The 26627-nt window shown below is 43.1% G+C and overlaps 1 protein-coding gene across 3 annotated transcripts; it reads right to left on the bottom strand.

Moving 5' to 3' along the window:
* Positions 1–3018: 3018 nt before the first annotated feature.
* On the bottom strand, positions 3019–24253 carry THSD1 (thrombospondin type 1 domain containing 1). Of its 3 annotated transcripts, XM_018071303.1 has the most exons (5): positions 24113–24221; positions 19125–19176; positions 17807–18772; positions 9599–9757; positions 3019–5312 (listed from the first exon to the last, which is right to left on the bottom strand). In XM_018071303.1, exons 2-5 carry the CDS (start codon positions 19165–19167, stop codon positions 3937–3939), a joined length of 2544 nt encoding a protein of 847 aa, XP_017926792.1. In that variant the 5' UTR covers positions 19168–19176; positions 24113–24221; the 3' UTR covers positions 3019–3936. The 3 variants fall into 3 exon arrangements, with proteins under 3 accessions (XP_017926792.1, XP_008927330.1, XP_008927331.1); XM_008929082.2 differs by lacking the exon at positions 19125–19176 and having other exon boundaries at positions 24113–24253; XM_008929083.2 differs by lacking the exons at positions 9599–9757; positions 19125–19176 and having other exon boundaries at positions 24113–24253.
* Between the last annotated feature and the right edge of the window lie 2374 nt (positions 24254–26627).

Here is a 26627-nt window from a genome sequence, read left to right as displayed (position 1 = left end):
TACTTTTTATCTGGTTTTTAACAGTAGGAACTTGAGCAGAAAGTTGGATTAAAATCTTGTAAAGGTCATAATATGAGAAAAGCATTCCTTTGGTATTGGCTCCAATTCTTTTCTACTTGTTGTCCTAGGTAATTGAGAGGGTCTGCAAGGTAAGTTTAATTTCCATGGCTAAAGCTGTCCAGGAGACAATGCAGAGACATGTGGTGAAGGTTAAGTATAAAATTTGGTTTGGTTACTCTGCTTTGTCGAGAGGTAAACCCTGTTCTCACTGCTTCCTAGATATCCCAGTGATTATTACAAATGTGAACACTGGAGTGCAGTGGGCAGCACTCTAGGGAGCCATGTTCCTAAAGTCTGTGCCCTTCACAAGACTGCAGCCCCACCCTTTTCCCAAGTATACCCACTTGGAATGAAATGTGCACCTACCTGTCTGAAATGAGGTTGCCCTTGTGAAGAAAGAGCTGCAAAGAGCTAGCACTTGCTATTTCCCTTCTGATCTATACTTCTGTGTTTTACTAGGGTAAAATCTTAGTGCAAGGTTGTAACTGCATGTTGGGAACATAAGAAATGACTTTGCACAGATTATAATTGTGTGGCCACTGATGAAGTGCTGAGGGCACTAAGGATGGCTTTTGTCTACATTGAAGACCCAGAGAAATGTGAGTGAAATCAGTTAATGCCTTCTGGCCAGTGATGCTAAATCCCATTTTTCAGTAGAGGGCTAAGGAAACAGGGTAAAGATTAGAGACCGCAGAAACTACAGCACTGAAGGGACAACATTAGCAATTTCACAGTTCATTAAGCAGCCAATAACCCATCTGATAATGAAGTATCAAGCTGGAAATAAAGTCAGCAGGGCTTAGTCAGACAACTGCCACCTGGTCAAGTTCCCCAGTGAGTGAGCAATGAGCGATGTAAAGTCCAGACTATGGAGCCTGTTTCCCTCTATGTCAGTATGGAAAGGCAGGCGTTATTGTTGGACTGCCTTCAGCCAGCATCAATGTTATGGTGCTTTTTCTGTCTCTGAGAGAGAAAGAGGGGACAAGGTATGACAAGCTGGGAGGGAAGGGGTCTGCCTCGTTGTCTTTGTAAAATGTACCTAAGCACATTTAATGCATTACAGGAGCTGTTCTGAAGACAGCCCAACACTGGGAAGTTTGCAGGAAGCAGCATCTGATTTAGAGCAACACTCCTCCTTCTCTGCCCTCCTGTGGCACAGGGGACCCCCTTGGAGATGCAGAGGTCACAGGGCTTTGTGCTGGAGCCTTAAGCTCCCACAGCAAACTCCAGGAAGCATTTCAGAACCCCCTTTATCTCAATAAACAGGGTAAAATGCCACTAGCTGAGTACTTATTTGATCTGAAGGCTACTGCCAAGCTCAAATCACTCCCACTAAAGGTTAGGGGAATGCTTGCTGAATGTTGCTGTGCTGTACATTTGATCTCCTGTTTCTCCAGGGTTTCCCATGCTGAGAGGCTCAACAAAGCTTAAAAGATACTGTAGCCCTGCAGCTCCAAGTCTGACAGATCTCTGCTTCAGGGTGAATGTGCTTCATACTGCAAAGTTTACCTTATTACAGGGGTGGTGAGTAACCTGAGCAGCAATTGCTTCAGAGGTTTGATTTCCAGCTCATTTAAGTCAATTTAAAGACTCATTACATTTGACTGCCTTTGGATAACTCTTCAAGCGTGGACACGTTCTTACATGCTTTAAACAGCATTTCAAGCTGACAGATTGTGGGAACGCATAGCGAGTACAGATGCCATGCTGGGCCAAAGGCTGAACACCAATGTGTCCTGTTGGCACAGCTCCTGGGAAAGAGGGAGCTCACATCACCCTGCAAGTCGGATCTGCTACTCCAGCAGCAGCTTCAAAACTTCACCCATCAAAAAGGCCATTCAAACAGCCAGGTTTGATTCTGGTGGCCAAATGCTGAGAGTCTTTTTGCTCCTAGGTTGTCACAGCAAGTGACACTGTGTGCCTGTCAAACTACCTGTGCATGCTTTGGACACTTCAGTGGGGTGCCATAACTGGCAGCTGACACACGGTGATGCTGCTCTTCCTTTAAAATTGCTGTTGCTTTGTGGGGGGTGGGGGAGGGGGGAAGTGTGGGATTGGGAAACCTATCTTTCAGCTCAGAAAGCCCATTTTGAGAAAGATAGCACCTCCTTCCAGAGAACAGAGCACATGCTAATTTTTCCTTCACACCCACAAGGCACATTAAAGGGCATGTAGGGTTGGGCTCCTTATGGGAGAACTGATTTAAGACTGATCACCTAAGATTTAAGATTTAGTCCACCGCCTAAATCTGTCTTCTCTCATACCTACCTCCATGGGCAGCACCTCCTCTTTTCTTGCTTTTGCCCACAAGCATCACCTTGCTCTTTGCAAGTCCCTGGAGAGAGAGCTATCCCAACAAATGGCAAGCAAAGTCTCTGAGTCATTCTTTCTGGCCTGAGCCCTGGCTCTGTTGTTAACCAGGTCTCCAACCCAACTCTGAATACTTGCAGCAACATATAATGGCAAATTTGTGATCTCTAGTTTTAAAGCACAACAGATAAACAACAGATGGCTGTTGTACTTCACTGTTACTGCTCTCTACAACGACCTGAAAGGAGCTTGTAGCAAGGTGGGGGTCCGCCTCTTCTCCCAAGTAACAAGTCACGGGACCACAGGAAAAGGCCTCATATTGTGCCAGGGGAGGTTTAGATTGGATATGAGAAAAAAATTCTTCACTGAAAGGGTGGTCAGGCGTTGGAACAGGCTGCCCAGGGAAGTGGTGGAATCACGGTCTCTGGAAGTGTTCAGAAAGCATGTGGATGTGGCACTTGGTGATATGGTTTAGTGGTAAACATGGTGGTGTTACATTAATGGTTGAACTTGATGATTTTAGAAGTCTTTTCCAACCTAAATGATTCTATGAGTCTATAAGATTCTCTGTGAATCACCAGATGTTGTCATTTTATTTTTAAGTTTTGTTAACATAACAGGTATTAACCAAATAATCTTGTTGTTTGCTGGTTTTGTTCTTAATTTATTTTGATCTTGCTGTAGTAGTATTGTTGTCAATATATTTACATTTAAAAAAATTAATAAAGGAAAGGATAATTATGGAAAGGATGCATGATTCAACAGTTCTCAGTGCTTTTTACAGGTAACATTCTGCAGTAATATTTCTGCAAGGGCTAAAATCTGATCATCTGTTTTCTTTGCCCTCCCTGTAGCATGCCTTTTCTAAAAATTTCTTGCAAATATCTGTACATCATTGTTTTCCTGGCATAAATATTGACAGAAAGAAAATATCAAAGTCTTGAATGATGAAAAATGCCTCCTCAATTTTAAATTCACTCCAAGTATTCAGCATCAATTGTTTGCACTTCCACACAACCCGCTAAAAAACCCTCACCAGAGGACTTATTTGAGCAACTACAACAGTTCAATGACGCTAACCAGAAAAATGATAAAAACTGCTCACCACTAGAAGTTTGTCCTTTCAAAATGGGAAATCATTCATTAATCAGGACAGATGGTTGAGGATGCTGTACAATGGATGCCTCAGTATGTCACAGTCTACTAGTACAGAGTCCACAAGGTGTGAAAGGCTAGATCAGTGGCACTCATCATCTTTGATTCATGAAACATGACCGCTTTAGGCAATAAAATCTATTGGCTATTCCTGGGTCATGTCTTCACTAACATGTGCTTTCCCAGTGTATTTTGTGTGTATTGTACACACATGCATACGAAAAAATACTATATGAAAGCACTTTTCAGTAATTAGAAAGGAATATGTTCCCACAAACCAGATCAGGGGCATTATTCCCTCCTGCTCCATGTGAAGGTAACGTGATTCCTGTTGCTTCTTCTACCAGAAGCCAACTGATCCTGCAGATTCTCTACCACGCATGCCCCTCCTGCAGGGCCGCAATGAGTCACTCAGATCACCAGCTTCTCAATGCTTAGAGTACTTGTTTCATCTTCTTCATTTGAACCAAAATACCCAGGGAGGTCAATCATCTGCTGCTCTGCCTCTGTTAAGCCAAAAGTACTATTATCATAAAAGGCAAACTCAGGGTCCAAGGGGAAGCTCTGGCACTTGTCCCTACGGTGCTGGGCAGGGCTTACACTCAGGCCTCTCTGGGAATTATCTTTGCTATTTGAGCCTGTTTCTTTCCGCCACATGCCTCTGGGGTTAGGTGAAGGGCCCCTCTTACTTCGGCTGGGCTCAGGTTTTTCAGCTGCCTTCTCCTGACCAGCAGGCTGGCGGTCAGTGATCAGGTCCAGCTTCCTCACTGGAGGACCTGCCCTGTGGTGGGACTTTGTGCCATGGCCCTGTGGTTCACACCCCAGCACAGTGTTGTGGGGTTGATCCAGCTTTTCACACGCTGGATTAGCATTTCTGGATTTTGGCCGTGTCCTGTCCTCCAAGCTCTGGTCCCATGTCCTGGTCCTGGAGTTGTAGAGAGGAGTCTGTCGGGGTGTGAGAGTGGACATGCTTCTCTCTCTGAAAGGCCTGGCCTTTTTAGTTTCATGGAAACTGGCTGTTCTTCTAAACTGTGAGTTTCTGTGACAGCCCCTCTCGGGCAAGTCTGCTCTGTTATCCTGGTGCTTGAAATGAGCTCTTCTTACTAGGGTTTGGGTAGGGCTCACTGCAGGATTGGCCTGTGAGAATGGAAAATCCAGCCTGGGGTGAGAGCTTTCCCCCAGGAATTTGTGCTGACTGGCTGGCTGGTCCAGAAATGGAGATTTGATCCGAAATTTGTTTGCTGCTACCTCCTCTTGGCTTTCCTGGCTCAGGGGAAGCATCGTGGTGGCACCAACAACTGTGTCCGTGAGGGGATTCTGAGAGACATGGTAAACCTTAGTGGTCTCCGTCAGGCCTTTCTTCTTCATCTCTTTCAGCTGCTGTTGTGCCAGGCGGTAGCTGAAAATTGGAGGGATTATTTTTTGGGCATTTGGCTGCAAGTTTTCACTTCCAGAGGCATCATCTTCTTGGGCAAATTGGAGGCTTCGCCTGTAGGTCAGAGGAATGTTAACAAGGGCATCCCCTCCTTCAGCAAAGCTGTCCCGCTGCTTGTTGCCTTGACAAATGTTCTCCTCGTCGGAGTTTTTCCGGAAGCCAGGGGAATGGACAGAGTTTCGTCGGACAGCGGTACTGCATTTCTGAGCTCTGCAGAGCTTCCTCCAGAGGGTGATGAGAATGGTGGTAAAGATGATAAACAAGCATACAGAGATACCTGTGATGGTAACTATATTATCTGCTTTCCGGTTCTCTCCTGGCTGGACAGGAGGCGCGGTGGGAGGCTTGACAGCTGTAAGAGAGAGCACACATGACTGTCAGAGTTGCACTGGCATCAGCATTTTGGTACTGTTACTACAAGGAAAAAATAAGCAATTAATACAGTACAGGAAGTTGTCTGCCATTAAAATTTGCTCACTGGAGATGACTTACTACTGATGACTTCAAACTGGCCCAAAAATATCTTACTTTAAACCAAGGTGCCCATGGACCTTTTAAATGCAGCCATTACTTTTTCCTGTTTTGCCAGTTCCATAAGGCATTCCTAAATAAGTGTAAAATGGGATAACTCTATTTGCCCTTCTTTATTAAGTACTTTAAGATTCGCTGATAAAAAGTGCCATAAAACAGGAAAAAAATAATTCAACCGAGGCTAGGACTTCAGGTATCACTTTATTTTTAGGTGAGCTTAAGTGGATGTGAGAATTGGAACGAGTTTGAAGAGCAGAGAGGCAGCACTAGCAGAGACAGTGTAACTTTTCTAAGCATTCTTCTGAGGGTGCTTCTTCCACCACTGTCTGGTGCCATAGCACCAGAGGGCAAAAACTGAACATGTCACAGCAAGCTCTTAACTGAAAAGGCCATTGCTCTGGTGTCCCTAGCATTCTAGGACTGACACTCTGCAAACTTTTCTTCACTGAGAGGGTGCCAGCCACTGGAACAGGCTCCCCAGGGAAACTGTCATAGCACTAAGCCTGCCAGAGTTCAAGGACCGCCTGGATGATGCTCTTAAATCATATGGTTTAGCTTTAGGTAGTCCTGTGAGGACAGGAAGTTAGACTCAATGATCCTTATAGGTCACTTCCAACTTGAGATATTTTATGATTCTAACCTGTAATGAGAACATTTCAGAGCTGTCCACATCCCTGTTTAAACCTCTCACCAGCCCATTGCTCCACATTACAGATGGTCGAACCAATAAGAAACTAATGATTCTTTTTTGAATGAGGTCTCTAGGATTTCAGGTGCAGCCTTAAGCAGAATACAGCATGGTTGAAAGCAGATGAATTAGTCCAGCAGTTAATTTTAGTATCTGTTAGCACTCCCCAATTTTTTGGGGTCAGACATCAGCTCTGTAAAGCCACGAAAATGTTGTTGGAGAGCAAGGCTGGTCAGTCGTACTTGACAAGAGCTGGCCATAAAGCTGTGAACTCAAACTGAACCACTGAACCACCCTGCCCTAGTCTCTTGCTTTATCCAGAAGCCAAAGCCAAGTGATAGACAGTGAGTTGTAAAACTTGGCAGGTGCTCCTGCCTGCACCACAGTGACTGCCCAGGCATAGGAAATGCAATTGCAGAATAATGAGGAGTAGACACCACATACTTCCCATAATTCAGAAAAAAAAATATTCAACGGCAAGCTGGTAGTGCAGCTTTTAGGTGTGCAGGACCTATGCACCGATAAACACAGGCCAGAAAGTCTCAGGCTGCTAAAAACAGACATGCAGGGTGCTGGGTTAGGCAGGAGGTCCATTTCTTTGACTCAGGGCTACCTGACATCCCCAAGCCCTTTAAAAAATCCTGCCAATGAATAAACTTTGATCTTTGTGTCACTCTGAGAGCTTGAAAGCAGCTTAAAGAACAAGACTGATGAATCTTTTAGGAGGATCTCTAAAACTTGCATTCAGCCCAATGCTACCATGCCAGAGCCCAGAGCACTGCTGTTCTGGAGGCTTGATCACGGAGTGAACAAGCTGACCTCAGGAAAGAAAGCAGGACCAGCATTTGGTCTGTTAACTCAAGCAGAGCAATTCATTCGTTTCTCATCCTTCTCTCAGTCCTGTTGCTCACCGTTGTTTTCCAAATACTCTCTTCTCCATTTGTAATGCACACTGTGCTGCATCATTTGGAGCAGACAGCTAATAGCTTAGCAAACGACGAGGTTCAAAACAGGACTTAGTCGCTGTGGATTGCCTCTCTCTGCACCTCATCTTCCCCTGTCCCTACACTCTGCTGGCCTCACTCATTCAGCCATTTGCTCCATCTGCTGGACTAACGACTGCAGAGTTATGCTGAAAACAAAGCCTGTCTGCTTTGTAAAGCTGCAGATAGCAGAGGTGGGAAGGGTCAAACTCCCAGCTTGAGATCAGGAGCAGATGAACACTGCAAAGTCACATTGTCAAGTCACTTCTCAAGCAACCTAAGATTCAATGGGATGAAATCATATAGGTGTTTCTGTAAAGGAAGCTGGGAGCTGGAGGATTAGAAACCATGTGCAAATGAGAAGCGAGGTTTTTCCTCCAGATGCAGGCCTCCTGTGCATTTGATTTTATATATATATACAAACCCTCTTTATTAACCCAGAGACCTCACTGGAATTTGAGGACTGTCCAGACCTGCTGAGTGCTGTCATACTGTAACTCAAAGCAGACTGCCACAGGCCTGTGAACTGTGCATGCACAGGAGGTTGACCTCTCTGGCAACCATCACATACCTTGCACAGTTGCACACCTGCATGGGAAGACTGACACCTCTGAGAAGGACCAGAGAGGCAGGTCACCTCTGTGCATGTAAAGCAAGGTGCACACACAAATCATGTGCCCAGCACATGCTCTGCACGCACAGACCCCCTTTTTGGGGAGCTCTGTGCACCAAGACTACCCTCTGAGCTCCAGAGGAGGGCTGTGAAACTGGCTGGCAAGGAGCCAAACCAAATTATGTACTCACAGACATACCTCTCCAGCAGGTAACAGGAGGCATGGAATAGCACAGCTCAACATCAGCTTTAGAAAAACACTAACCACCCGCTGCATTTTGATGGTGACATTACTGCCGACAGCAGTCTGATAGAGTTTGGCATAGGGAAAAAAACTAGCTCTAAAGCAGCACATTAGTTTTAAGCTGGGGCCCAAAACATCTGAGTTGTTCCTCTCTGCTTGAACTTACAGCTTTACAAAATAAGCAAACCCACATGGCCAGCATTTTCAAGTCATTAAAAACATCAGACCTGTTAAAACATTTCAAGTGCTGCACAAACACTGACAAAACGCAATCCCTGGCTTGATGGAATATAATTTTTAGTATTTTCCCTTCACCCAAACTTTTGTTCAATACAACCCATTTCTTAAAAGTGCTCCACAACACATTTCAGTCCCGCCTGTATACTTCTGAGGCCTTCGTCCTCAGACACCTTGAGGCTGGTTCAGGCCAACACCTCCATTAAAAACGTAGTCCTGCCCCCTTCTTGCTCCAGCTACACATTCTCTCCCCCTGCTGTCCTTCCCTTTTCAGTGGCAAAAGCACTGCAGTGGCCACATGCTAAACAATTTCCCCACATCCCCAAACTGTCTATTTTTTAACTGGCTCCATTCCAGTTCTCCACACTGCACTTGTGCAAGCAGAAGGAAGTACATGCAAGCAGCCAAAGCAAAGGGTAAGGCATTGCTCACTATTTAATATCTTAAAATACCTTTTAAATTACAGCCTGAGAGCCCAGGAGCCTGCACAGTTCCTGGGCACCTTTCCTTCCCCATCCCTGCACCCTTGGCACCTGTGGGACACAAAAGCATGGGAGCTTGTAGATCAACTTTCTGAGATGGATCTCTGGGGACCCTTGGCATCAGCACACTCTTTTTCAGCAAGGAGTTTTCAAGAAGCAGAAATTCTGCATGAACTGAGCACCAGCACCCTGCTAAAAGGAGCACTTCTCATACCCCTCATGGTAACTATAAGCACCTGACTATGGTGCTGGCACAGCCTCATCCATCCTCACTGGAGGCTGTGCAGCTGCCGGAACACCGCTCTCGTCTTACAGGAGGTTCAGATCTCTTGTAACTTCACCAACTTGCCACTCACCAGCAGCGGCCAGCCTGCAATATCATGGACCAACAGCAGTGACAGGCTGGTGCACAGGCAGTCCTGGCACTGCCACCTCAAAAAACTCACAGAATGGGAATCTCACACCACAGGTCACCGCTAGAACCAGTACGCTTTTTAACAGACTTTTTAATAGATTCCCACTGCCTGGAGTGGCTTTCACTACTGAACACGTTCTGCTAGTCCCAAGATCTCTCAGTGCTTCTTCGCCCTCTGGCCATGATGGAGATTTTAAACTGCTTCCATGGCACCCACAGCATTCAGAAATCTTATGCCTTGGAGCATTATCTCCAGCTGTCCCACAAACGCATGGAGGCTTCCACTCTACTCCATCAAGCACAAGAATGTGACAGCCCCCTGAATCAACGTGACTGGAGGAGAGAGCAGATGTTTCTGTTTGACACAGCCCTTCTAACAACAGGCCCTTTGCTTTTGCCAGGGCAGTCATGCGACCAGGGGGAAGAGGACAGCAGAGGTACGTACACGCACACTCCTCCAGCGAACACAGGGAAGCCTCCCTCGGTGATCCAGCGCAGCCTGGGTTTGCTGGCGAGGAGGTGAGGCACTCTCGGAAGCGCTCCCGGATGCCATCCCCACAGGTGACACTGCAAGGGCTCCAGGGCTGCCACGGGCTCCATGCTTCTACAAATAAAAAAGCTCACAGCAATGAGGAGTGTGTCTGCATCCTTACCTTTAAAGACACAGCCATTTGTCTTCTTTTTTAAGAAAAACAGCAATAACTAACTAAAAAATGCAAACAGCAAGACCAAAAGAGCACACAGCATCCAGAACCTGCTCCTGTTCCCATCAGAGTCTGGGCCAAAGCTTCCACTTGTTGTTTTCCTTTTTTCACCCCAAGCCCCAGCCTGCAACACAGTGGTCAGTCAACTGGCAAGCAAGTTCTGCCTGGAACAATAGCAAAAGGAAATGAATCCACAGACCTTTGGAGTGGGCTGGTAATTTATATATTAATCCAATTCCTGCCTGACAAACAGTGCATTTACAGCAGGATAACTTCATTGACCTAAGTATAGTTACTGCTGATTTATATGACTGTGACAGGAGGATAAGCCTACAAGGCCTAATGAAATGGCAACGTTGCTTTTTCTCTTTATTATCTTCTCAGCACATGAACATGTTATTGAATCATTTATTTGACAGTTTGCAGGTCTCTTTGGTTTATTGCTTATGGTTATGCAATTAACTAAAGATGAAATTATGCGTGTGCACTTATTTATTTCTAGTGGAGGTTCTAATATTACCTTGAACATTATCATTTTTAATGCGTAATAAAATCCCTCTTTTTCTTAAGACTACAACCTCATCCAGTGTTCAACACTCAAACTTTATAGCAGTAAGAAAGCAGAGAGAGAAAGGAGGGACCATTCCTACCCATTTCTGACAGCTGTGACACTGAAGCAGCATCACAACTTTAAATTCCAAACTAATGCACGAGTTCAGGTACAATTTTAAAGAACAAAACCCCAGGGGACCCTGCTATGGCTCAGTTGACTTGGTGGTCTAGTTTTGAAATCTGGCAGGAAAAAAAACAATAGACTACTTAAGTCATTTCACTGCTCGCAGATTAAGTAGAAAAATATCTGAATAACATTTTTTTTAAAAGTAGATCAGGTTTGTTCAAGTTTGCTCTTTTAAATGATTTATGGTGCTGCTACTGCCAACACAGGCCATGATTTTTAATTTTAGTACTGCTGCTAACATGCCCCTGAGCCCTTGACCAAGTTACAATGCTACAGGACTAGACAGTGTTGCATGACTGAAAATGGCTTTATGATTTCATGTTATATTGGTTGCTGCAAAGTTCATAGTGTGTTATTATTTTTAAGTGTCTCTAACAAAACTAAATACAGCTGTGTTTCAATAAACATGAAATTTTAACTGCTTTGGGCCCTGTCCTACAAATTTTTGTGAGCATGCCAGTATGAGTAATGTTAGTGCGAGCGGCCCGACAGCACCCGCAGGGCTGCTCTCCCGTGTGCAGGTACTCACCTGCACTGCAGGACGGGGCACCAACGTGTTGAGCTTACACTTGTGCTGTCAGCCAAGGCTGCAAAGCAGGTGTGGGCACATACTCAAGAACATTTGTGTCCATGCACGTTCCAGTGCATTTGCCTCACCTAATCCACAGTGGAGATGGGCATGGTGAGACACCCTGGTGGTGCTGTGGTTTTAAGCCCACACAACACCAAATGACCTTCCCAGCTGTTTGCCACTGATTCCACTACCCTACTGCGATATCCATGATCCCTGTATTTCACTTGTGCTCTTCACACACCTCTCTGCTTTCACCCTTCTGTCTCGGGAGCTGGGGAGCTGCTACACCAGGGGAGAGGAGCCCAAAAGAAGGCTGAGCTTTCACACTCCTCCTCCAGTTTGCAGCCATGCCAGTTCCTTGTAAAGTGCAAAATGAAGCAAGATGGTTGGTGATGTCAGGAGAAAAAGGAATCAGAGGATGTCAAGGAGGAGGGAACAGAGGAAGTCTGTTGGGGTAAGGAGCCCCACAAAGGTACAGGCTCTGGACAGTTTGCAAAATCACATCGATTAGCAAGCAAAGCTATTAGTGAGGGCAGCAAGAAAAAATGTTGATAATTAGTAGTCAGTCAAGCACTCATTGATCCCTCCTCAAAAAAGGACTTCATAGTATTACGTTATTTGGGGATCTCACAATACTTTTCTTCATATCAGTATGAAGGACTCCAGCAGTGTCCCTCACCACTGGCAGAGGGGCTAGTTGGAGAAGGACCTACATCCTTGCAGACTACTTTGTGTGAGCAGCTTGGTGAATTCCTGCCAAAATTTCCAGTGTGTGAGCTAACTCATTTCCCTCTCTCCACATTCCCTGCTTGCTTAAACGTCTGTTAATTAGAGTCAGATATAGAGCCGGACTCAGAAAGATTCTGGTTCCCTCCAGTGCTAACCCTGGTGATAGTGGAGGGTGCTCGGCAGTCTCCACATTGATGCCTGTGGGTTCCAACATACAAGAACACTTAGCAGGAGTAATTTTTTCACATTGACGTCAAACCTAAGATGTGCCCATTGCTCCCAGGCACTTTTCACTGACTTGGGCTTTGGCTAAAGGCACAGAGTTCCTTAGCAAAAACACTTGGCATCCATAACTTTGGGGCTAAGAAATGTGCCTTAAGCAATAGGAGAGCAAGAAATGCTCCAGCTGCAATGAAAAATGGGAGATTTAAACTTCTGCAACTTGCTCTGCAACTTCCTGCAATTACCAGAATGTAAAAGAAAATGAAACATAGTTTATTCTCCCCCAAGGAAACAAATGATTAACCTCCATTTAAGATAAACAGATTGAAAGTGCCAGGGGGAAAACCAGAAGGTATGCACTGCAAACAAGCTCTAATAAGCGTGAACTTTTTTCACATACAATTGAGGAATCAATTATCAAGGTGAAGACTGATAAGTTAGTTTGAAACAGCTGACAGTTGGCAGGTCTGCCAACATAAAAGATACATGCAATTAACTGTGTTAATTGTTGCTCTGCATAAACATCTCCCCTCAAATTTCTGTGCTCATAAGACTTTGTGCATGCAGTGCTATCCATCAGCATAGTCAGCAAGGGACACTCAGCATCATCCCTCCAGCCTGATGCACGTGATAGTCCTATGCACTTCAACAAGGCCAGTGATACGGGACAAAACCACTGATTATTTACAAGTTCACGTAAACATCTACGCTAACCTGGGGAATTGCAAACTATTTTTGGAAGCTGAGATCAGTTTACGTGCATTATATGGGTGTTTGGACAAGATCTTGGAAAACACCTCTCTCAGCCTTCCATGGAGATGAAGCCTGGGTAGACTGAAACGGTGGCATGTTCCAACAAGTTACTAATTTGGACAATGAAAGGACAAAGATCTCTTTAAAGGGAGAAAACGTAGACTCCGCCTGGGAAAACTACAGTCTTTTCCCCACAAATAGGCATGTTTAAGAATTGTAGAGGCACAGCCTAAAAATTATTTTTTCCAGAAGCTAAGAGCTCAGTGACTCTGTAACATCTGATTTATTCCTAATGTGTAGAGATGAAGCATTAACTGACACAGAAGTGGATGGGGTACAAACCAGCCCATTCCCAGATCCCCTGCATTTGCCTGTTTCTAAATAAATGCAAGCCAGGTGCAGATTTAGGCTGTAGAGCTAATTGCTTCCCAGACAAGCAGGTCTGATTCATACAGTTTTATTCAGGGAACAAAAATTTGATGGAAGTTGTATGCCCCTATCTAACCCCCAGATATCCCACTTACTCCTCTCCTCCCTTACAGACCACTTTTCCCTTCAGAAGGTCTTCCCCTGACTTCCTCTTTCCCTTTTCTGGCAACAGCTGCATTTCTTATGCCCTGTTGACATACTGATAGTTTCTCTGACAGCTAGCAAAAGTCAGATGAACAAAATTCATCTCTGCTGTAGGCAAGTGCAAGAGACTTCACTGGGAGTCACACTAAAGTTGAAATTGGTCTCCGGAGTGTAACCAAGAACTGGAAAAGAAAGTTAATTAACAGCAAAAATTTGAAGGAAATATGCCTTTTTCTATGCTTTAGCGTTACTGAATAATTTTATCCCTCTCATCACAAATGTTTCAAGTAGGATACAGGCTAGGACACGGAACATCCTTCTAAGGAGTGCAGAAGTCTCACTGCTGGGACACTTAAAACCCAGATGAGCAAAGCACAGGATAAAGCATTGAAAAGAATGAGCCTGCAATTCATCTGCTGCTGGGTAAGATGGTCTAACAGACATCCAAATAATTGGGTCAAACACTAGGAAAAAAACAGCTGCATGACTAAGTCACCTGTGTCAAACAGTGAAGAGCCCACTGAGATGAATTAAGTGACTCACATCTCATTGTTAATTTTTTCACAGGTTCTCCATTTAGAGTCTACAGAAAGTTGCACAAGTGCTGGCTCATGTTTAATGGATGTATTCCCCACCTTTAATAGATATATTCACAGTCTTAGATAGCACTGGGTTTCTTGTGACACTCGTTCTGTGGCTGATGGCCTGGGCTGGGAGACCTGCTGCCCTGGCCTGGTCAGGGCCACCGGGAGCTTTCTCCTTCCTGCTTCAAGCACAAGCCAGATTCCTGTTCCAAAAGGCTGTACTAAACCTGGCTGGGATGAGGAGTAAAGAGCAGGATTGACAAAGGATCAGGAATATAACTGATGTCTGATATATGGAAAATACATGTGGCAAAATATCTTCTTTTATCTCATCCTTTGTGGTTTGGATGAAGATAATTTTAATAATTTAGGAACTTTGATATTTTACAAAACAATATCTCCTCTTCAAAACAATGGAGCATACGCTAAAATGAAGTAAGAACTGGCTGAGTGACAGATTGGATATGCAACTGTCAACAGAATACCATCACCGAGTGAGAATCCATTTGGAGAGATTCCAAAGGGATTAGTATAAGGTCCAATGCTTCCCTAGTTGACATGAAAATAAATATAAAACCATTACTGAGAAAACATGTCACTCCTGTAATGACAAAAGTAGATAGTGCAGTTGTGTGGAGCACCATAGGGTACTGGCTAAGTTAGGATAATTCAAACAAAATAGATCATAAATCAGCAGAATGAAAAATGTAGGAAGAAGGAATGCAAATTGCACCTGCAGGACGGTGGACTACATACACAAAAACAGTGCAAGAGGAGTTTAGAGGGTGAAAGTTATGGCAAATTTACCTAATGCAATTGGTGGAATGAAAGCAGAGGTAGGGGTAGGGGGAGTGCTACTGCTCAAGCAGCATCAGTGAGGAGGGACAGATGAATACAGCACCCAAAGCTAGTACCCTGGACATCAGATAAAAGTGAGTATTTAAAATAACAGAAAGGGAGCCAAAGAGAATCAATAAACTAATCAAATCCTGAAGAAATGTCTTCCAATTAAAGACTCAATCTTTTCAGTTTATCTCAGTACACTGAGATAATCTGGAAGGACTGAGATGACCTGGATGTGCAAAGGTCTTCATGAAGGGAAGACAGTGGATGGGAAACAGCTATCAGAAAGCAACAGAGTAAAAGCCAGAGGATGAAGCTAGGTGAGCTTCAGTTACGAAACACAGAGTTTCCCTTTTTAAAGAATAAATAAATCAGAGCACAAGATTGAGAAAAATTACCATAAAAGTCTCTGTTTTGTGGTGTCTTCAATAAAAAACTGGATAACTCTTGGGACTCAACACCAGGGTAACTGAATAAAAATGAGGGCCCATGCTGCACAGAAGCCCAGACTAGGGTATTTATCACTTCTCTTTGCCTTAAACTGAGTTCAAGAAGTCCAAAGCAGAGAATAAGAGACTTGAGGCGAGGTGTCTGTTGTGTAGCAGTCTCATGTTTTACTAAGGGGTCTGGGTCTATGGAGGCCACTGCACAGTGCCCTGCAGCAGAGTGAGAGGGCTCAGGAGTGCACTTGCCAAAGGATCCAGGAGGCAGATAGCCAGCACAGGCAGCACAGGTTCACTCTGTCTGTCGTGGCTTCAGGCTGATGTGCCCCTCCCAGAACACCCCACTCTTTTCAAATGCCGCCTGCAGGCTTTGAAGTCTCACAGATACAGACAAGAAGTCAGATGTGCTGCAGTCTAATTAATTTCAGGTTGACATTTTATTTACGACTACATGGTGTGGTTTTGCTTTCATCGGCTTTATAGAGTTGATATTCTTATCGTGGCAGCTATTGACTTAACTCTGCTCCTCACAGGCATAGCCTGATTCTTTCGACTGTAGCTGTAAGGATGATGCTATTGGGGAACCCAAGGAAACAGAGCAGATTGCAGGAAGCCATTCCTTAATGCGGATCTCATCAATTAAAACAATTAAATACTGGGCACAGAAATATATCTATATTATATGCTAGGTATTTATCTGTTAGGGCAATTATGTAGATCATATCAGTGTAACATACCACCCAAGCACAGAGGAAAAATTAAAATTGTCTCTTCCTTTTTCCTTGAGAATTATCTCCATTAAGAAAATAATATGCTTTTATTTTTAGATAGACTTTTCTATGCCAAAGGAAGAGGGAGACTGCCAACAGAGAATGCAGATGGGAAGTTAAGATGAAGGGAACTAGGTACTGAGTTTGGCATGTGTTGAAAATAGAGGTCATTTTTAGTACAGAGTGTTAATTAAATAGCTAACAGCTTTAGAATTTGTGAAAGAGTACCAAGTAAGACCACATGAAGCTATGAACCTAATTAAGGTAGGCTGTGTCTGCACTGTGTGCTCTGGAGCATGTCCTACACTCTAGGTCTCCTCATGATGCCTCTCAGATACCTGCCCATGAAGTGCAATGCCCATTTTTTGGCTAGAGTTCCTGCACTTCCTTTTCAGGGAGACCAGGCCAGGGAGGTGAGGAAAACGGTGAACATCTCAAACCTTTCAACCCACTCTTTGAAGTGTACAGATGGGAAAGACTGATTTGTTACCTATAGACACAAGCCTGCTCCAAATGGGAACATTTACTTTTACATTCCATGGTGCAGGCACGACAACCTAACCCAACCCAATCCCAATTACCTTGTGCACATACAGCCCACCCCTCACTCTGGTTGCCTTTCACAAATGAGCGATGAGAAGGATATTTAGCTCATCTGCTTCCTCTGCCATGCAACTGTGATTCATAGACTCTGTCAAACCATGGACTGCCACCTCTGATGCTACAGCTGCATAAGATATAAAACTAGAATGGATAGAAAGGTTTTAAACAGGTCTGAGGAATGGGCTCAAGCTCTGCCTGTGTACTTAACTGTGATCCCTCCTGACCATGATCATTCATACTCTTGGGCACGGTTATGGCTTCTGCCAGCGAGCATTCTGCCATGTTTGACCATGGTCCAGAGGACTAAATGGACCACAGACTATCCCCAGCTGGCAGCTCGTATGATTCTAATCTTTCCTCTAAGGAAAATTTAAGCTATATGAATGTGACCAGGTGACCTGATGGGTCAGAAAATGCACCCTGGTCTGTTCTAAGCAGTAGACATGTCTTGAAAGGCTGCTTGAAAAACTTGCAAGCTGTCCAAGTGACATGACAGTGTCTTTTCCTGTAGCCAAATCCTGATTCATCTCACCAAAATTTGTGCATCTAACAGGTAGGGCTCTAAACTTTCACAGCAACTGGGCTAGAGAAAAAGACACCCAAGTGAGGATTCAGCCCACGTATTTTCTATACCCATGAATCACCTTTGTGAGATGCCTCGACTAAAAATCTAGACAACTACCTAGTGTTGGACCTTTGGCTTTTATACACTTAAATGTAGGTAAGACTAATCCTACCTTTAGAGTCTTCAACAGGCCAGATCTACAGCAGTAGCTTCTTTAGTCACTGAGAGGAACAAGCTTCATTTTCAGCCAGACTAGATATATAAAACATTCAAAATGCCCTAAATGGTTTTGGTTGGTACTTAGCGTTAACTTAGTGCAGCTTTAAGCTATCACAGTGGCACTTATCACCAGATATCCTCGTGTACACCTCTACATAACAGTCTATCGTGTTGCCACCTGCATACGACATTACAACTATTTTGATTGGTGCAGGAGATCCAAAAAGTACCTATTCAGTAAGGGACACCACAATCAAACCTATTTATCATTACCCATGTTGGCTGGGAAGAGTGCGGATTTTAGCTAAAAGAGGAAAAACATCAGTACAAACCCGTATTCCTTTGGATCATTATACACTCCTTAACTCTTGTTGGGAAATAGCTTCGGTTTGAGAAATTAAAGAGGTCAAAGCAGTATTTGTTCTTCCCCACATCAAACAAAGTGCAGTTAAATTCTGTCCTGTTGTCTCCTGGGTGAAGGGTGTTTTCATACAGCCAAGTTGTTCTTTGACTTGGATGCTTGAGAGCCTCTTTATAGACGACAATTTTTCCACTGATAGAAGCGCACGGTGGAGAGATTACGAAGACCTGAACCAAAGTTTTGCATGTGGCTTCTGCTGCCACAACCAGTCTGCATCCAAATTTGTGGAGAAGATCTACAGGTCCTATGGAGGCAATGACGGAATGTGTTTCTAACGATGTGAGTAACACAGTGAGGTATATTTCTTGGCCAACAGGTGGGCAGTCAAACTCTACCCACTGGGACCTAGAGAGTGGGATTCCTTTGCTAGTTCTAATGCCCAGAGTCTCATCAGAGCTTACTCTTCTGAATTCATAAAGGGTGCTGGTGAATATCACATCCAGTGAAATCACAGTCTCGTTGATGGCACACAACTGCTCATTTGTAAAAAGTCCAACCTGAAGGGAGCTCCCAAACACCTCTGAACTCCTGTTCAAATCAATGTGAAACACAGGCCATTCCACATGGAGGGTGGACACGCTGCTTCTGCTCCACTGGGCAGCACTGCTGTTATCGCTGGGAGAGACCATTCTGAACAAGAAATCACCAGCACTCTTGAAATGGAAACACTCAAATTCTACCGTCCCCTGGGACTGATTTGCTGGAAGCTGTTTTCTTGCAATTATCTCATTGGTGCTGGCATCCAGCAAAAGGATGGATGCATACTCTGCTGTCGCATTACCACCATTATAGTACTGATATTCCACAGGCACTGTGTCATTGCTGAAGGCTACATGACCTGGGCGCTCCAACAGGAGATACTCCACTTCGCCAAGAACTGAAAGGAAAACAGTTTCACAACAGTATTAAGAACCAAGCAGACAACTGGTTGTTTATCTACCTTATGGAAGAAAACAAATATTTTAAAAATCGATATTAAAAAGCGGTTCTCAATCTTTTTCAAGTGAATCAGTTAGCAAAAAAAAAAAAGTTCTAGCTACTGCAGTTAGAGCTCAACACCTCTCCTTTGTGCAGGGATGTGATTTGGAGCAGCTCAAAGTCCACTGCAGTAACATGTTCAGGAAGGTAAAAAAGAGTATTTTAAAGTAAACCACAAACCACCCAAAAGATTCACAGAAAACTTAATTTATCAGGATAGATTCTCAAACCTCTCAACTTCTTTCACTTACAGATTCTTAAAGTCCACTTCACAGAGGCCAGCTGTTTTTCCATTTACTTTAGCTATAATTTAGCAAAAAAAGAACAGTGGTTTCTTAGTACAGAAACATGAAAAATGTCCCCCAAATAAAATAAAAGACTGCATGATGCTTTTTGAAGCCTCTTCTCTTTCTCTGTCTTATGAATCTTTCATTTTGCTCATTTGCATTGCAGACACTTGAGTGAAAGCTGAAAATAACAGTGATGGTGACTGCAGCACTTTTCTTGTCTCAAATGTGGTGCAACATGTCTAAATGACATCATTTCATTATAAATGGCGCAGTCTTTTCAAATTCACTTCTTGCATGACCATGTTTGTGCAAGTTGCCAAATTATCCTGAGACAGGCTGTAACTAGTGATGATATCTGAAGCAATGAACTGGGAAGATCCCATTTCCGTTCTTAGCTCAGCTAGCTTTTCTGTGTTGCCTGAAACCTAAGGATTTCAGACACAGAAAGGTTATCTGAAAAGTGGGAACTGCATACATCTATTCCTGATACAGAATGCCCTGTGAGACATCTTTATTTAATTGTCTGGGAAAAAGCTTCTGAGTCTTGGATGGAAGGTGCTGTGGAACTGTAAAATTTCAGTTAAAGCAATCCTTTCATAAGTAGTATCAACTAACAATACTATGACTTGTTAAATCTGTTACACATGTCTTAAGATTACCTCAAAGAAAGCTTTGCTGGAAAAACATCGCAACTGCCAAGGCAAGCACTCAGCAGTCAGGAGTAGCAGGACTCATCTCACATAATATTAGACGCCTACCACTCTAAGCTTCAATTTAAGTTAGTCACCTTGGATTCACTTTCTTCTCAGCAGGGAAAATGTTCAGGAAGAAATTCATCTGACTGGCTACAGACATTTACATCAGGGTGGGGTGCAGTGTGCAGTAGAAAAAAAAGAGCCTATTACTCACCATCAGCTATAACATGTCCTTAAAATAACCAGCTCCAACCACATACATAAAGTCCTAATAAAGGTGGCATGCACAGTCTCACACATATAAATAATGCATATACTCTTACATATATGTACAATAACTCAGTCTTTCATTTGCATTTCCACAAGATGCTGCTTCATTTGGCAGATGGATGGTGCTCATTACCAGAAGGCTCTTTTGTATTCATTCTTCCATGGGTGGTCCTATGTATTATTGACTCCAAAATCCATCCTGATAACATAGAATTATTCATTTCCCCCATGGACTCTTCTATTGTGCTCTTATAGTATATTAGTGAACTAGAAATATTAATGAGTTTGTTCTTCCAAAATCCCTGCAAGATGAGAGGATGTCACTATTCTTGTTTAGTGTGTTAGGAACCAAGGTACAGGCACAAAGGTGACAACTGTCAAGTATTAACTAATTGTGGATGCTCTCTGAAAGCGAGGACCTGATTTTAAATACAATGGTCCCTCAGACACCCAAAGCAGGATCCCACTGATTCCAGCTCTGGTGAGCACATGGCACCCCAGCAAACCTGATCTCAACTTGGACATTCAGAGAATAAGAAATAAACCCTAAGTGCCAGTGAAAAACGTCTCTATGAATTGCCCAGCAACACATTCTCCTTACTCTTCCACATTCTGGTTTTGCCATGTGTGCCTCCCCATTTTTTACAGCCCTGTTTCTACCATCATCTACCGTCAATATCTCTTGGGTACCAGCCTAACTCCATTACTGTTATCACAGTTCTCCAAACTCCTGCCCTCATCTCTTTACCATATAGCTTTTACCTTCTACTGTTCCTTGGGCCTGCTATTAACTCTAGCACGTTCCCACCTTCCTTACTCACTGCTAGCATGACATCAGGGAGCACAGGACAATCAACTCTAGTGTTCAACCGAATTGGGGAACTATGTTGCCCTGGGCTGAAGCATGTTGTATGGGGCTGGCAAGAGGAGCCATCAGGCTTGGGGCACACTTGACCCTTCAGAGAACCTCATTACTAACTCATCTGCAAGGATTTAGATCTGTACCAGACCTAGGCAACTCTTAATAAGGACAGCAGAAAGCATGTTCCAGGCCACTGTGAGCACTAACAAAGATGAAGTTCTCACAGCTATGTTAGAGCTTCCCAGTGAAGTGGCTGTGAGTCGCTGGGGTTTTGTTTCTCTGGGAGTGGGCAATTTCTCTACAAATTACAGAGATGCATTTCTCTACAAAGGAATTGGCTAGATTCAACTTAGCTGAAACATTATAAAGGAAAAAGAAATCACACCATGGCAAAAACCCAGCATGAAAAAATTCAATTTTAAGCTGTAAACTTATAAAAAAAACATTCAAGTGAAAGTAATGAAAATCACTGATGTTTGGACCTACTGCTTTAGCATCCTAACTCTCTTTTACAACTGTCTTGATTCTCTTGCACTGTTTTTTTATCTGGAATGGCTGAGACAAGAAGTAACAGCACAGTGTATGCAGGTGGGAGGACTGGAGAGAAGGGCAGGGAACTGCCATATCCCATCAACCCCAATGTAGATCACTTAGGAAGTGAGGAAAGTGAGCATTACTGGAGCTCAGCACCAGAGAGCTCTGGCTGGTGCACCACAGTTCACAGCATCCTTTTCCCCATGTTTGGTAAACAGCACAAGAACTTTGCACTCTTGGACAGCCCACACAGCACTTTTTCATGATGCTCCCAAAGGCACCTCTCAGAAGCAGCCAGCTTCCACCACAAGCTCCTTAAGTTGACCTCCAGCCTACCATTTGCCCATGACTATGTCACGTGCCAAAACTTAGTCCCAATTGTTTGGACAGCCAGTCAGAGGCAGCTTAAAATGCATTTGTATATTTTCCTTTGTCATTACAATGGTCTCCCACTGCAAGAAGCCTGGATGTGGTGCCAACAATCTGCCAGAGCAGTCTTTGTAAGAAATCACTCTTAGAAAGATCAAAAGAAAAATCCTTGTTGTGACTGAAGAGCAAGAAGAATTACTTGGGGAAGCTATTTGGATACTTACTTATTTTTAAGAGTGCTTAAGCCAACTTGGGTTGTGCTATTGGCTTGTCAGCCACCAGTAGCACAGAGCTAAGAACAAAAACATCAGTAAAACTGATAAGAAATGAGAATACTATTTTGTTGTATGTTAGGGTTTTTTTAGCACTACAGTAATTTTTCCAGAGCATACTGGAAATAGTCTTGTCTGAAACAGAGAACTATATGAGTGAAATAGCTATCTAAAAACCATGTACACATGATACTCAAAGATGTGTATATGCAGAACTGTTTGGAAGTAATTTTCTGAATTATGGACTGCCCTTTAACTGGAAATAAGGCAAAGGTTGATGCACCTAAAGTTTGCAGCAGAGATTTAGCTCATTAACTGCATCTTGTAATTACATACTGCACTATGCTCTATACAGTTCAGCAATAATAGCTTTTACCTCTGAGTCAACTAGTTGTGAATGCCTACAGGATTGGCTCACTAAGAAACAATGCATATTGCAATCATTCATCTCACTTTTTGACTTCAGGGAATTTAATACTTACCTTCACTGTGTTACCCGCTCAGTGCAGTATTCCTAACTGGGCTGGTTAACTTTGTCTTAATAAAGTAAGAAGTGGTACTAAAAGCCATAGACAAGTGTCTCCACTTCTACTGGAACTAAATTCATCTAAAAGATGGCAATTCTTCTACAGGTTCTTTACATCTTCTAGTGATCCCTTGTTCTAGAGCAGAGATGGAGCAAGCACAGAGGCATGAATAGCACACTTAGCATTCAGTCATTAATCAGATTTTTCTCACTTATATATGAAGAGCAATCTGCGTACATTTTTGGTCCATTTCTCTCCTTCATAAGGTATCTTCAGCTCTTTGGTGCATGAACTACCTGTTGCTACAGCTCTTTTCATAAGTGGGGATTAACCACTCCTTTTCCCATTTTTCCATATTGTAGACATTTCAGCAGTGCATGGCTTAATCCTTAGCATGGTTTGACAATGTGCTACAGCTGTCACAATGCCTGCTTTTAAACTAGGAATGCAAATTTCTAAAACATATGTATTGTTTAGGAATGAAGAGTCCCATTTTCAACATTTCTAATTCCCTGTGCGATAAGGAATTAATTCCCTTTGCAAATCTACTTCCTACTTATTACATTCAAGAAAAGGATAAGACACTATGCATATGATGCCCCTCAGCCTGTAGACATCTTGCAGTTGTCTGACTGAACTTAAGATGTCTAACCTCCCTCCTTGGCAGCTGAAGGTGAGAAGGAGGTGCTCTTTCATTCTACGCATCTCTATTGCAGATGGGTAGATGCTTTCAATATGTGCTGATTTGTGCATGGACTACTCAAACGAGACTGATTGTCTCTGACTACCTGTCTAATTTTATGTGACCAACACTGAATGATTATGAATATCACCCTTTCGATTCTTACATGGTCAGAAGAAAGAACACTTCTGTTGTTCTCAAAAGCTCTCTAAGTGGCAGCTTAGGTCCATCAGGTGGGGGCTCACTCAGCCATAGCAGGTTGCCTGTACTGTAGATGCTTACATCTCAGCCAACCATAGTAGGTTCCTTTTCTAGTAATGGAGAGAAATAGGTAATTGTGTGGCACAGTTCCACCCATCCTAGTATGGATACCTAAACCCGGTCTATTTTCCATGATGTTCATTAAATATTATGAAAAATAAGTCTTACAAGCGAATAGAGTTCTAGTTGCTGCTTCTATCACAGTCGGTCCCTTGATGCCCATGGAAATCTGTTCATTTATCTTTTTTAATACTCTGAGCAAATTTACAGCAGGAAAGGTTCCTGCCACTCTGATCTAAAGGGACAGTTTATGCAAGTTGCATTTTCCACCTAAATACTGCATAAGATCTAACTTCTGTGCATATCAGTGGTAGCTTCTGTAGCATCTGATTTCAACAGATCACCTGGAAACATAAATCCAAAACTACCTTGTGAATGCGCATAGTGTAGTTTTCCCCTGACAGTTCTAATACTCACCGTAGTCACAGAGCACTACTAACAATAGATTTGAAAAATCTTTCAACATCTGTTTCATTCTGACCAGTGAGATCCCAGGTTCTTTTACTCCTCATGTCCTTCTTCAGCTCCAAAGTGCCGGCACGTTTTCCAAGAACACCTATAAGTTAAAAAATTACAGCTGTCTCGACTTTGTTTCACAAAATACAAGAAGACAGACATCCCGCTAATAAGCATAAAAAGAAAAAAACCCTATTAATCAACATTTCTCCCCCATCTACTTAAAATTACTAACACTGTATCAGTGGATCTGAATAAGCACAACTACAGTTCACTATACAATAAATTTTTCCTCCTGAAATGTCAGCTCCTGAGCCAGAACAACAAAGACAGATCACAACACTGCACTGAAGTAACTGCTGCTGTGCATGTCTTATACTAAGACCAAGGCTCACGATAGCAAAATAATGAATATTTTATACAAAATATTACTCTGATCTCAGCACATATCGATATTGGAGATTTACTGCTGCTTCACAATTCATATCACTTCAGGCTTCGTTTCATAACTGCTTTCAGGCATGAAAGAAGCTCAGTAGCAAACTACTTTTTTGGTCCTCAAACTGCTCTGTAATTCAGGTCCGGTAATATATTTAGTGATATTACTAGATTTATAAAAGACCTATAACTGCCTTTCATGTCATTGAGACTGATCAGATGGAGAAGATGCTAACTTTCACTTTTTCCTCCATGATTTTTTAAGTTTACATTCTCTGCAGCCTTGGTTAAGCCAACATAGAATTCTTTTTGGCAAGTTTCCCAGTTTAATGTCCATGTGGTTTAAACTAGTCTTTATGAGTCTCATAACAATTAAATAAAATAGGTTGGAAGCACAATGATAGCAGAAAAACCAAACAGTTTGCTTCAAAAACATAAGTAGGAGGGAATCTAAAAAGAGAAGTTCTAACTCAGAGGCCATTCTCAAAATATAAGAATTGCTCTTTTGTGTTTCACAGGAGCACTTGCAGGTCAGTCTTACTGTGCTAACCATCACACAAACATGCAAGAAAGGTCTTGATCCATTAAGTTTACAACCTAATTTTATGAGAGAAATCTGGCACTGGAGCAGGCAGAAGTTAGGAATGAGCAAAACTCTGGAGAATAAAGGTAAAACATAGGAACCAAGTACAGCAAAGATCAGGTACACCTTCAGGAATCACAAATGAGGTATTACAACAATTACATTGCCCGACTTGTTGAACTAAGAGGCAGCAGATGTGTTATTTGAAAGCTTTTTGAACTGCTCTCTGTGCCAAGTGGCTGGAGAGAATAATTTCTAAGAAAAGACTAACAGTAAAAGCCCATTACAATAATAGCTGTACATATCTGAAAGGAATAATCATCATCTGGCCCATGAACTTGACAAGATTCCAGAAAGGATTAGATAGGGACAGTGATACCGTCACCACCCACAATTTCACTTCATACTCTGTAAATTACAGGAAGACAAACCTTATGCCTCAAGAGAGGGGCAGGCTGCTAGCAGAGGGTAGTGCAGAGCCAGCCTGCTTCCTGGAGCAGCTGCTCCTTAACTGTCCCAGGCTACTGGCAGCAGGCACAGCATCACATCGGGACATCATTCCTAGCCTGTATCATTCCTGGTAATTAATCAGTTAATCAAAACAAAGAATTGAGGTAGCTCAAGGAAAAAAATAAGGGGGTTTCAGTTTAAAAAAATAATTGCAATAGATGCCTTGGCCTCTAGCACAGCTGCTCAAGGTAAATAGCAGAAGTTATGTGGCATTGCTGTAAACTGCTCTGAAATAATGAGGGGAAAAACTACTTTGTGGGCCACAACCGTGATTGTGCTGGATGATTTAATGGATCCTTTCCATTTCTAGCTTTCCAAGCTGTGTATTTTTCAAATGGTTTTTACAAATACTTCTTTCAGAGTCACCCACAGGCAGGTGAAATTCAAATAATCCTAATCTCAGTCTAATGAGCGACACACTACATGGAGGAAATGAAGCTATGGAAGGGACACCCTTCCTCTGTGTTATCTTGGCTTGCTTGGGAAAAGACTCCAGCATGCAGTTTGGGCAACACTCAGGCTAGAACTGGAGTATTTGAAACAGTACCAAAACTAACTTTCAATTAGTGAGATCAGGTACCTCTGGAAGCCTAGCCCGGGGCTACTTCACCCTCTGCACACTTCTGCCATCACTGGATTGCAGCAGGAACCCTCCCACCTCACACACATATGGCCACTTTAGGCTACTGGCTGAAATACAGCCCTGCTTTTGAACAAAGCTCCAATTAAACTCTCTCCTCGAACTCTCTCCTCGAACCCTCCCTGAGTTCTTGCACCTTTGTTAGCTCAATTCTAATAGCACTTCTAAATGCAAGAATTGCTGGCCCATTTTTGGTGTATTATTGCCCCTCTCCTTCTCCTCTCTTTCTGCACAGGTTTGTTCCTCTCCCCTCCTTCAGTTTTCCCTCCTTTTGCCTCCTCTTAGTTTTGGACAGGCCTTACACT

The sequence above is a fragment of the Manacus vitellinus genome, unplaced genomic scaffold (genome assembly GCF_001715985.3).
Source record: "Manacus vitellinus isolate BGI_N305 unplaced genomic scaffold, ASM171598v3 scaffold_2_pilon, whole genome shotgun sequence".
Taxonomy (NCBI): domain Eukaryota; kingdom Metazoa; phylum Chordata; class Aves; order Passeriformes; family Pipridae; genus Manacus; species Manacus vitellinus.
Note: the sequence above shows the minus strand (reverse complement) of the source record. Positions and strands in the feature narration are given on the sequence as shown.

Excerpts from the sequence above, each read along its gene's own strand:
- THSD1 (XM_008929082.2), bottom strand. The coding sequence starts at position 24,170 with ATGAAACAGATGTTGAAAGATTTTTCAAATCTATTGTTAGTAGTGCTC. Across the intron at positions 18,773-24,112 it reads AGTAGTGCTCTGTGACTACG|TTCTTGGCGAAGTGGAGTAT; the intron begins GTGAGTATTAGA and ends TTTTCCTTTCAG. Across the intron at positions 5,313-9,598 it reads TTCGCTGGAGGAGTGTGCGT|CTGTCAAGCCTCCCACCGCG; the intron begins GTACGTACCTCT and ends TCTCTCTTACAG.